The sequence below is a fragment of the Suillus plorans genome, assembly GCF_016647745.1.
Source record: "Suillus plorans strain S12 chromosome Unknown HD556scaffold_74, whole genome shotgun sequence".
Taxonomy (NCBI): domain Eukaryota; kingdom Fungi; phylum Basidiomycota; class Agaricomycetes; order Boletales; family Suillaceae; genus Suillus; species Suillus plorans.
In genome coordinates this window covers 39,548-49,986 of record NW_024537458.1, presented here as the reverse complement: position 1 = coordinate 49,986, position 10,439 = coordinate 39,548, and the positions used below count along the sequence as shown (strand labels likewise).

The 10,439-nt window shown below is 47.4% G+C and overlaps 5 protein-coding genes across 5 annotated transcripts; 2 read left to right on the top strand and 3 right to left on the bottom strand.

Annotated features, from left to right (window-relative positions):
- Positions 1–268: 268 nt before the first annotated feature.
- On the bottom strand, positions 269–2,040 carry HD556DRAFT_1246103 (Met-10+ like-protein-domain-containing protein; the record flags this gene model as incomplete). The annotated part of the gene is made up of 9 exons (XM_041298581.1): positions 269–400; positions 449–847; positions 900–1,136; positions 1,183–1,293; positions 1,355–1,410; positions 1,459–1,536; positions 1,585–1,680; positions 1,744–1,835; positions 1,883–2,040. The coding sequence occupies 9 exons, from the start codon at positions 2,038–2,040 to the stop codon at positions 269–271; spliced, it is 1,359 nt and encodes a 452-aa protein (XP_041155130.1).
- A 175-nt stretch (positions 2,041–2,215) lies between these two features.
- HD556DRAFT_1246148 (uncharacterized protein) lies at positions 2,216–3,395 on the top strand (the record flags this gene model as incomplete). The annotated part of the gene is made up of 3 exons (XM_041298587.1): positions 2,216–2,450; positions 2,512–3,005; positions 3,066–3,395. The coding sequence occupies 3 exons, from the start codon at positions 2,216–2,218 to the stop codon at positions 3,393–3,395; spliced, it is 1,059 nt and encodes a 352-aa protein (XP_041155129.1).
- A 151-nt stretch (positions 3,396–3,546) lies between these two features.
- HD556DRAFT_1246238 (V-snare-domain-containing protein) lies at positions 3,547–4,481 on the bottom strand (the record flags this gene model as incomplete). Its single annotated transcript, XM_041298593.1, has 6 exons — positions 3,547–3,671; positions 3,722–3,804; positions 3,853–3,939; positions 3,993–4,054; positions 4,106–4,240; positions 4,299–4,481. 6 exons carry the CDS (start codon positions 4,479–4,481, stop codon positions 3,547–3,549), a joined length of 675 nt encoding a protein of 224 aa, XP_041155128.1.
- Positions 4,482–4,584: 103 nt separating this feature from the next.
- On the top strand, positions 4,585–5,981 carry HD556DRAFT_932018 (uncharacterized protein). Its single transcript, XM_041312063.1, has 4 exons — positions 4,585–4,693; positions 4,910–5,073; positions 5,138–5,529; positions 5,593–5,981. The coding sequence occupies exons 2-4, from the start codon at positions 5,040–5,042 to the stop codon at positions 5,905–5,907; spliced, it is 741 nt and encodes a 246-aa protein (XP_041155127.1). The 5' UTR covers positions 4,585–4,693; positions 4,910–5,039; the 3' UTR covers positions 5,908–5,981.
- Positions 5,982–6,023: 42 nt separating this feature from the next.
- On the bottom strand, positions 6,024–10,362 carry HD556DRAFT_1406870 (lethal giant larvae like, C-terminal-domain-containing protein). Its single transcript, XM_041304023.1, has 17 exons — positions 10,015–10,362; positions 9,823–9,948; positions 9,693–9,774; positions 9,600–9,630; positions 9,397–9,545; positions 9,276–9,340; positions 9,206–9,228; positions 9,071–9,148; positions 8,078–9,019; positions 7,611–8,025; positions 7,392–7,559; positions 6,970–7,344; positions 6,809–6,914; positions 6,505–6,758; positions 6,301–6,451; positions 6,174–6,243; positions 6,024–6,119 (listed from the first exon to the last, which is right to left on the bottom strand). The coding sequence occupies exons 1-17, from the start codon at positions 10,160–10,162 to the stop codon at positions 6,069–6,071; spliced, it is 3,234 nt and encodes a 1,077-aa protein (XP_041155126.1). The 5' UTR covers positions 10,163–10,362; the 3' UTR covers positions 6,024–6,068.
- Positions 10,363–10,439: the final 77 nt, after the last annotated feature.

The window sequence follows — 10,439 nt, the reverse complement described above, 5'->3', positions numbered from 1 at the left end:
GCAAGTCTAGGGGGGAAGGATACTTATGCAGCACTAACTGGTAGCCTGCAGCGATGTAGTTACTAGCACAAGAGCGAAGGACCAAATTTTACTCCAACAGAGCAATGCAGTACTATTGCGGGGATAAATAACTTGGGTGATTACATAATAACTGCCGAGCCTCACATGCTACTTATGCCAAAGACAACGGGATTCACTTGATTCCGAATTTCCTATAGGCTCACCGCTTTAGGGCATCAATCAAGAAGCAATGTCGGCGCCCTTATTATTACTGCGCAAAGGCCACGTCACGAGGCAATCTAAAACTGATACAGTACATGTCTTTATTTGGAGCAACAGACCGAACCATATGCAATGTCACCTCTGTCTCCAGCTTATGTCCGAGTTTACTTTCAACCCTCTAATAACAACAGTTAGCATAGCCTTTGCACTGAGTCACAAACATCACCTGTATAATGTCCGCTTCAGCCCTGTCTGGATGGAGTTCGCGTGTGAAGCAATGACAATGAATCATAGGCATGTTGGCGTAATTGCCGAAGTCCCATTCGCTTTCTGATAGAATTCCACGGAAGGCATCGAGGAAGTCGATCGCCGAGTCCGGAAGATTCATCACAAAATGTGAAATAGTGTGACGAGGAGACTGATTCTCCACGGTTGGCAGATCAACCAGTCCAAGTGCTGCTATTGGACGAGATTCTGCTAGTTGCAACTTGCGTCTCTCCTTTTCTTGCATCTTGCTAAGTTTCGGCCCGGTGTATGTGGGGAAAGGATGATCCCTCGCACGGCCGATAACCTTTTTAATGAAATCACGACCATCCTCGCAGCTAGCGCGGACCAAACTTGTGACCTACCAAACAACGTCAGAACGAAGCACATATCAAATGAAAGAAACACATCACTTTATTGTCAACGATATTCTGGCTCAAGTACCTCGCACTCTCGGGGTTTAGATCGTTAGCAAGTACCGCACACCCTTTCTTGGCAGCAGGAATTGCGAAAGGACCCACGCCAGCAAATACATCTGCAATGACGTCGGTTGGTCGGAAGAGTTGGACAAGCCGATCATGCTCTGTATGAAGCCGTGAATTCCAGTAAACATGGGTGAAGTCAAAAGTGAATCGGCAATTAGACTCGTGCTAGGGTTTTTCTTAGCTGATCGTTCCATAGAAAGATTTGACTTACGTGCTCAACGACATAATTAGGTTCTCCAGCGAGCAGTTCCATCTTGAAGAATCGGTACTTTGTATCAATACTGTCTAATTTATTGACGACTGTTTTAATCATAGGATTTTTCTATGGTAAATGACATCAGCGGAAGTTCAGAATTCGAGGAATCAAGACTTTCATCCAGAACGATTTGACCGATGATATGTTTATAGGGTAGATATTCTTTATTGAGGTTCATGTGAGCTGAAGGGCCTATCAGTGGCAATCAAACGCGAATGTCATCACGCTCACCGAGATGGCCAGTAATTGCGAACCCTGATGGGGAACCCTTGCAAAGCTCCTCGGGCAATATGGAATGTAAGATTTCATCTAGACATAGATAAATATCATTGACACGAGGAACCACGCAGCTCGTACCAGCCGTCCAGTAGTCGTAAGTCAACTCTAGGTTGTGCACCACCAGCGTAGCAGACTGTTCCTGCAAGAAGTTGCGAACCTCCGGCGAGAGGGCATCTGGCTTACGGATGGGATATCAGAAAAGCGTGTGTTAATCGATCAAAAAAAGCTACACAGTACCATCCTCAGATACATTCAGCAATACTAGCCTCTCGAGGTCATCGTGGGGGTCCCGAAGAACGCTGCGTACTTTTGGCAAATTCATGAGGGATCTTCGAAGTATATTAGATATGATCTCTGGACAGCCGAAGTCACATACTTCTTCATGATATCAGACTTTAGCAGAGACCCGGTTTTAGAAGCAGAAACCTTGGCGGCAAGGATAGGGATAGTCTTTTTAAAAGCATCCCTTTGAAGAGCGGTGTCCATCCAACGATGTACCGGAGGTGATACATCGAGTGTCGCTGTACATGCCATGAATTTAGAGAAGAAAGATAATCCAGGGTGTTTCCTCAAAGTTGTACTTAGACATGATTGAAGTCCAAGCATGGAAGTTGTTTGTGCATGTCGATCACCCCGCTTGATCACACCGAACTAATACGCTCGAGCCTGTGAGCCGAGCTGGAGTGACGCTGAGCGTTGAGCTATCGACATGTGTCACGAGCACGAAATTTCTGATACTATTTCTCATCGGGACACCCTTCCTCCCCCATCAGTCCTGCGACATGTCGTCGATGTACATTGTCATCCCACCGACTCAGAGATTCCAGTAAAGTCAATGGACAATTTGCCCATCATTATCGGTGCCATGTCCACTTTTCAGGCGGACCAAGGATTAGTGCGAGACTTGGCTACTGCATTCCCAGACAAAGTTGTGCCTTCCTTTGGTTAGCTTTGAATCGGTCAATCAACACTGTGATACCAAAGAACCGCTGATGTTGATGCTAGGTTACCATCCGTGGTTCACGCATTGGATCGCATTGGCACCGTATGAATCAAAGGAAAATCATTATAGGCGCATATTCAAGGATGCAGACGAACACCTCGAGGCCTTTCAAAAGTTGCTGGTTCATCTACCTGAACCAGTAACCCTACGAACCGTTCTGGAAGACGTTCGTCAGAATTTAATGGCTTTTCCAAGCGCAATGCTCGGAGAAGTTGGCATTGACAGAGCTTTTCGCGTGCCTTACGACTACTTCTCGTCGCCTGGAGAATTGACGCCTTTCACCGTGCCCTTTGAGCATCAATTAGCTATCCTTGAAGCACAGCTTGATCTAGCAGCAAAGCTAGGTCGAAACATCAGCATGCACAGCGTTAAATCGCAAATGGCTACTGTGGAACTCTTGGACCGCATGGCTGATAAGCATGGCGAGCACTGGATGAAAATAAGCATTGATATTCACAGCTGCGGCTTTAGCCCGCAAACGTGGCTGTCCATTGAGGTATGCACCTGTGACCTGACCGTTTCATCTGCCTGTGTTGAGCTAAACGGGCTTTTGCAGAAACGTCATCCAAATGTATTTTTGTCTCTCTCAACGGTTATCAATAGTCGGTCTCCAAATCACCGAGCACTGATTGCTGCATGTTCTTCACGTCGTATCCTCGTTGAATCAGACTGCCACAAGATCGAAGACTGTACGCAACGCACTTGGGACATGGTGCTTATAGTTGCTGAAGTGAAAGGATGGCCAGTTGAGTCATCCTGGGAAGAGGTCGTAGACGAAAGCCAGCAGGGAGCCGTCCGACATTTGGAAAACAATTGGAAGGAATTTGTGCAAGGAAATCATACCGGGCTTAGCAAAATCATCAAACGAACGACCAGGGAGCGTTAATAGAAAGTTTTTACCGAGTACAATCATAGTGTTGTTCATGGTAACCTGCTCAGACTGGACAACAGTTGACTGGTATGTAAGTTCGTTGTATGACTGCCAATGTATGAAATATATAATTTCATTGAATGGTCCATGAATACTGAAAATGGTATCACCGCGACATGTAGCTTATCAGCAGGAGTAAGCACCCTCCAATAAGAATGCCAAGGATAATAGAGTCTCTTCGCCGTCGACTCTTAATCATGGAAAGGAGATTGTTGATGCCAGGTATCGTACCTGTGCTGATTGTCAGCATGTGTTATTCCGACTGTGCGTAGAATACTGACTTATGACACCAGTCATGCGTGTGTTTATACTAGCCAGAGACATGCTTTGACGCGAGAATTCTGCTCGTGTTTCGTATGCTTGGCTACGGCATAATGTTCAGAGAAGAATAACGAGTGTGGATGAAACTTACTCAAGAATCTGGTCTGTCATCGAATGGGAGCTGTCGATTCTCCCTCTTTCCGCCAGTAGTGAGTCTGCTGCGGAAGATTTATATGCTCTGTCGCAAGAGAGGATCATCAACGGGAATTCCGCAAATGAATCAGAACTTACTCAATGTCATTTCGAACGCCCGAAAGTAAGTTTACTTTGTCAAGTGCATGCTGGACATTTGTCTATGAAATGTCATGAGAGCAGGGCCCACATAACATTAGAACGGGACAAACCTTTGTCCTGCGAAGCTCCTTGGCATAGTCCTGATAGACTTCACCATGTCTCTGAATTGCGCGGGACATGGATTGTGAGGGCGGGGTGTCCGGGTTGTTTGAGAGTGCGAGTAATTCATCATTAGTTTCTCGTAGCTAAACATATGTCCTTGTAAGCTACTTGTATGCGTGCTGGGGTGCTCGTGTGTCCCACCTTCTCCAAGAGGTCTTCGACTTCGCCTTCGACGTCTTTCCAGCGTTCGCGCGAGCCTCCTGCCTCGATGTCATCCTGGTTTCTTGTTATTGTTGATGCTAGGCGGGAGTACGACGTAAGCTTTGTGTCAAATAAAGACTCCAGAGTGCGGCACTGCCTGTGCAAAGACTCATAATCTGCCATGCCTGATAGTATCGTATTGGTGGTAAGTATCACGGTTGCAGGCAGCGGCAGTAACACGTCACCGTCACAATAATATTTCTTTTGTCACAGTGTCTTCTCGAGAAGTATAGTTTCAACAAACGCCGGTCAAGTCACGAACGGTCATCTACCTCTCAGGATGGATTCCTAGGGATCTGACATCAAGAAGTTCTCTGCATCATCTTCGGCAAATAGTGAGTCGTATAAGTACGTCGTACTACTGTGGGATATGTGATTTACATGATGAATGTTGCCGCCGCCGCGCAGTCTCCGGCAGTGATTTTGAAGTCACATTTGTTCGCGTAAGCCGGCTTGAACATTGCGTCACGGTCTCTTATCATGATGCGTGTGCACTATAACCCGCCCTTGATTATGGTCACTTTGAGGGTCTAGCCGGCTGACTGCGTCAGCCCACAGCGTGACAGCGTGTTGCTATGCTATTGCGCAAGCGCTTATAATGACTTGAAGGGGTACTTAAACCCACGTATTACACCAGCGGAAGGCAAGTCATCCAAGACAACCTTTCAACCACTTTCAATCATGAAGCTCGTCTTAACAGGTGTCACTGGTGCTGGTATGTTACCATCTCTATTCAGATGTGAAGTCCCAAACTCAACACATCCTTACTTATCTGTCAGCTGGTATCCAGATCTTTCGTCAAGCAGTATTGGATGCAGCTATCACGAAGATCACGGTGCTCTCTCGTAGAGCACTCCCATCATGGATGGATATACCCGAAAACGACAAGACAGAAGTCATAGTTCTGAAAGACTTCTTGGATTACCCTAGTGATCTCCCTGCTCGTCTGGCAGGGCATGACGCTTGCATTTGGGCACTGGGAAAGAGTTCAGTAGGCCTGTCAGACGAAGAATATACTCGCATCACATACGACTACACCACGCACTTTGTGGACTCCCTGCAAGAAGCAGGGACGAAGGACAAAACGGGAGAGCCTTTCAGATTTGTTTTTGTTTCAGGAGAGGGCGCAGATCCATCTGGCAAGAGTAATGTCAAGTTTGCGAGAATCAAGGTATGCGCCTGTTGCTTGATACGTCAGCACTCGCAAGCATTGGAATGCTCACGCTGCATCTAGGGCATGACTGAAAAAGCTCTCTTTGATCTCCCTCCGTCCTCCAACATCAATGCATCTGTCATGCGGCCTGGTTACTTCTTCCCTTTCAAAGCGTCAGACCGAGAGAACATTCGTTCACGAACAGCAAGGTCTATGGATTGCCTCATGACGCCCATCATGAAGACCATCCTACCCTCCATGTATATACCGATCGAGGACCTCGGGCTTTTCGCCGTAGAGGCAGCTAAGGGCCGATGGTCAGATGAGAAGTTATTTCCAAACTCAAGAATGAGGGAGTTGATCAAGGCATCGCGCACTCTGGAAAACCAGCAGTGAACAACACTGGCAATCAGAAGACTGCATACATATCATATCCTACATCATATATTATTACATAGCTGGAGTTTCCTATAGTACACGGAGGATATACATATTGGTATACATCGAGAACTTCGAATTTCGGGTGTCGTTGGCTGACGTGTATCTTGTTGGTCAACTCAGAAGCCGAACCAACGTCTAGCGGTTTGCTCAGTTGCAAGTCTCTTAGCCTAATCGAGGTTAGCACCGCGCACAAATATGATAACTAGTAGCCGAAGATTCACCTGCGTCACCATATCTTTGCTCCCTTGTTGTAGGGAATCAATCCGTTGCTCAATGTTTCCCAGCATCTCCCTTTGGTTCTCGTTTAGCACTGATATCGGAGAAGTGGTCGGACGATCATATACGCACCCCCTTTCAGCAAGAGCATCGTTTAGACGGTTGTAGACGCCATCGCGAGCGTTCTCCATCGTCTTCATGACACCGGGTTCATAAGTGGCGGCCGTGTCTTGTGATGTTTGCATATGATCCGGCGGCGGTATAGGTCTGTCGGGACCCGCAACTATATCGACGATCCAGATCAAGAATTAAAGGTGTTCGAGTGACTCAACATACGTAGCGCGTCGAGCTGTTCTCCAGTCATAATGGGTTTCCCATACCGGAACCATGAGCCCAGTAACGAAGGGGGGCCAACGGACACTGGCTGTGGGTAAGGGGGAATTTCGTGGCGAAAGCTTGTCAGATCAACGATTGGGTGATCATAAACACGACGAGTCTTGAAAAGTGTACCAAATACAATTTGTTCAAGTACGCCTGAATCGTGGCGCATCAAGGCAATGAAATCTCCCGTTTCGTCCACAGACACGACACTGGCGAATAAAAAATCAAGAGCATAGCCAACGCAATTTGGAGTACGTACTTTTCACATATTTTTGCGAGAGAGAATGTATGCAAGTGTTCAAGATAAGGTAAAGAATAAACCATAGCTTCTGGTTTGTCATTAAATGCTACGAGCACGTGAGAATCTGGGTTTGTTGTTAGCAATAGCCTGATTGTTGAGCTCTGAGTCAATGAGCTCACTGTTCTTCTCAATCACTTGAACGTGTCCAACTTTGTTTTTCTTGCTATTCCACTCTACTTTGGAAATCCTCTCCCCTGAGATACCAAGCATACAACGAGCACCCTTGGCACTTGCGGTCACCCAGAAGCAACGTGCAGGATTGCTGTCTCCAGTTTGGAGAGCAGCAGCAAAACGTGATCGATCGGCATGCCAAGTAGTACCTTTCTGCGAATCGATCACGAATGAACCACCTTGCATGACATTTGGGAGGCCCTCGACCCTGGTGACATCATGTGCAAAATCATACATCGAAGACTCGGGATCCCGGATGATCTTGAAGACCTGCGTGTTGCCAGACTCATGTATGGCGATCAGCCGCACAGCTAGCTGTGCATCTAGTCATGGGATGAGATAGAGTTTTATCGCATATATCAGCGCATACCCATGCTGACAGCAGAAACGGTCCACGTCAGGGAGACAACAGGGTCTGCATCTTGATTGCGGACCAGAAGCTTAGACTGCCTTTTCTGACGCTGGGGTCTGAGGAGAGATGGTCCACGCAGATCGATCACTGCGACAGAGCCATCGATATAACCAACACCAATGAAACCTATCTTACGTTAAGCAACTCATGTAACACTGGGTCCCAAGGAGAGCATACCTATGTCCGATAATGCACAACATGTCAAAGAAACATTACCACGAGGCAGCATCAAGAAGGGACGGTACCTCGTCCCTGGTCGTAAAGCGACATTACGCAGCAGGACAAACTCTGTATTTCCTTCTATTTCGATAGGAGGGTCGACTTGCGTTGCGTTCAATCGATATACCAAAAGGTCGCCTGATTTCAGTAGCACGATACACTCCAAGGATTCGGGGGCTACTTGAACAGTGGCGACTTCTGGGGCACTGGAAAGTGGTAGACAACTGAGATCTATAGTGAGATCATGAATCGCGAAAGGGTAATGCTTCTGAAGAGGTGCTGTGCTGGAGCTAATGAGAAGCTGAGGACTGGCATCGTAGAATCGGACAGTTGAGTCGCGATGACAGGTGATAAGGATTCGGCGCGGATGGCTCTGAAGCGCAGTATTAATGATCAATAATTATGGGAAATCAATTGATCAGTACCCTGGAGAGCCTTAGCTCACTGAGTCTTTTATCGTCTATCCATGCAGACCCCCCGACGACAGGTAAATCCCCATCACCAAGCACGGGCTGTTGTCCCACAAGTACATCATGCACACCTCGTTGCAGAGTCAAGAGCTGTGCATAAGATACCCCGCCAAGCCCACTGTACAATTTTGAAGGAACGTGCATTGGTGGAGGCTCTACTCCGCTAAGTGTCATATCCTCAAGCGTCGTGGGAAGGTCATGTATAACATCGCCGTGTTCGCTGTTATTCTGGGTGTCTGTTTCCGGCAGCGGAAACATCATTTTCGGAGGCAGGAACTGTCGGGCCTCAACCATCCGTGAATCAGGGGAGGCTGCAGTGAGAAAAAGCAGGGCAACAGGATCCCAGCAGCCAGAAAAATGTGGATTAGCCTTTGGAAAGACGACGAAGTCATAAACAGGCCCTGATGATGGATAATAGGTTGTTTCTAACGGAATTACCGAAAGTCGCATTGCATTTCGGATAGAAGCATGGAGCCCAGTTTTGGAACCAGATGGAGCAGGAGGTTCCGGAGAATTGAGAGCGGGCATTGTGTATACAGTTAAACGGCAAGGGTCGTCAATTCTGTCGCCTCCCAGAAAGACGAGAGCAGTCGCTCCTCCTCGGGGATCTGAGGAGTTCGGGAAACCACACCAAGCGACCCTATAGATCGGCTGACGTTCTGGCAAATTAGTCCCCTTTTCTTCTGAAGGACCCCCATTTTGCAGAAACTTTTCAAGCTCCTCTCCATTTATGACATTAACATCCAATTCTGTGGATGTTCGCACCATCAGAGGCTGATCTTCGTCTTCTACCGCCCAAAAGGCGACACAACCATCTGCATAACCCACTGCAAAGAAATGCCCAGCTGGGTGAATAGCTACAGAAGTAACGAAAGGCCGCCGGTGTGTGAGCACTTTCTTGGAGATTATGAGTTCATGATAGATTGTGGTTGGAAAGCTCCGACTCACGGATTGGTGATATCCTCCCCCTCCTGGTGCACCAGCAGGGATTACAAGTTCGTACGCCCGTAGAATGTTGCGTGAAGACTGAGAAGGGAATGAACAGTTACTAGACACACAGTGACAATGAGTTCAGATACACACCAGGTCGTACAGTACAACCCCCCCTAGAGACTGTTTCAGGTACTTGTATTTGACCATAGAAATGACTGACCACCGAAGGCTACAAATATCAAGTTGAGGTCTCGCGGATGTGCGACTAAATCGACAGGTATGTTGCTAAGGTCCAATGTAAGCACGCCTCGACTGCAACATGCCAGAGTTGTTGGACGGACCAACCAGGCAATGCATGCAAGGGATCTACCACACTGCTCGCGATCTTAGTCTGAAACATATTCCACAAGTTCGGGATAACATAGGGTGACTTCTTCAAACACAGAAGATCATATGTTCTGATCTCTCCCGATTGCAGGGCAAGAAAAACCTGGAAAGAGCAATCTTAGAAATGTTGAAGAAACTCTTGAGTTTCAGTGCCCACATGGGTATGTGAAGGTGACAACATAACAGCACTTGTGTTCAGACACTGCGGGTCAGCAAACGTCATTATTACAGCGATCGATTGCTTGCGCACTTGATAGCATGGTCAAATCTCGTTGACTTCGGTGGTTCGGTCAAATCTTTTAAGTTCCAGATATGGAGTCGATCGCGCTCATCTAGTGGTATAGAATTACGAAAGGTTGACGTATTGGCGGTCGGCTTACCGACGGAGAGAAGTCTGTCCGTGGAGGCGGCAAGCTGCAAGATCTTGACGGGAGAACCTTCTGGCGTCTGCACTGAACTCTCTACGCCAGGACCGCCCACCACATAAATCAGGCCACCTGCCGTGCCTGGAAACAAAAAGAAAGCAGCGCTTGAGTCACAGTTCAAAGATGACTCAAGTTGAAAGATCTCACCAACAGCCAAAAGGCTCAATGTAGATTCATAAGTCAGCACTCTTGTGTCCAACAGATAGTCAGCAGTTCGTAGCCTGCCAATCTCCCAGTCATCAGGGTCTCTTTGACCAGTCGAAAGATCGGCAAGAACGTGTCTCTCTCTGAACATGACTGCTGGCGTGTCTTCCGAGTCGCGGCGTAGGGACACTCAGTTAGCCTTCAAGTTGTCCTATGATCATGAATAACACAATCAAACTGCTCCAAAATTAACCAGCGGCAGGCGAACCAGGTGGTGCAGTACAACAGTGATGACCAGAGACAAAGTATCAGATGGTGACTGCCGTGATGCTTGCCGGTAAAGTTTGAAGTGCAACAGTTACTACTTCGAGTTTCCAGCGCACAGGTTCAAGTTCGCTATAGCTAGAGTGTTTGTGACCACGTTTCGA

Coding starts and splice junctions, on each gene's coding strand:
- HD556DRAFT_932018 (XM_041312063.1), top strand. CDS start 5,040: ATGAAGCTCGTCTTAACAGGTGTCACTGGTGCTG. Junction 5,074..5,137: donor AACAGGTGTCACTGGTGCTG/GTATGTTACCAT, acceptor CTTATCTGTCAG/CTGGTATCCAGATCTTTCGT. Junction 5,530..5,592: donor TCAAGTTTGCGAGAATCAAG/GTATGCGCCTGT, acceptor CGCTGCATCTAG/GGCATGACTGAAAAAGCTCT.
- HD556DRAFT_1406870 (XM_041304023.1), bottom strand. CDS start 10,162: ATGTTCAGAGAGAGACACGTTCTTGCCGATCTTTCGACTGGTCAAAGA. Junction 7,560..7,610: donor TTGTGCATTATCGGACATAG/GTATGCTCTCCT, acceptor AACGTAAGATAG/GTTTCATTGGTGTTGGTTAT. Junction 7,345..7,391: donor CGTTTCTGCTGTCAGCATGG/GTATGCGCTGAT, acceptor TCCCATGACTAG/ATGCACAGCTAGCTGTGCGG.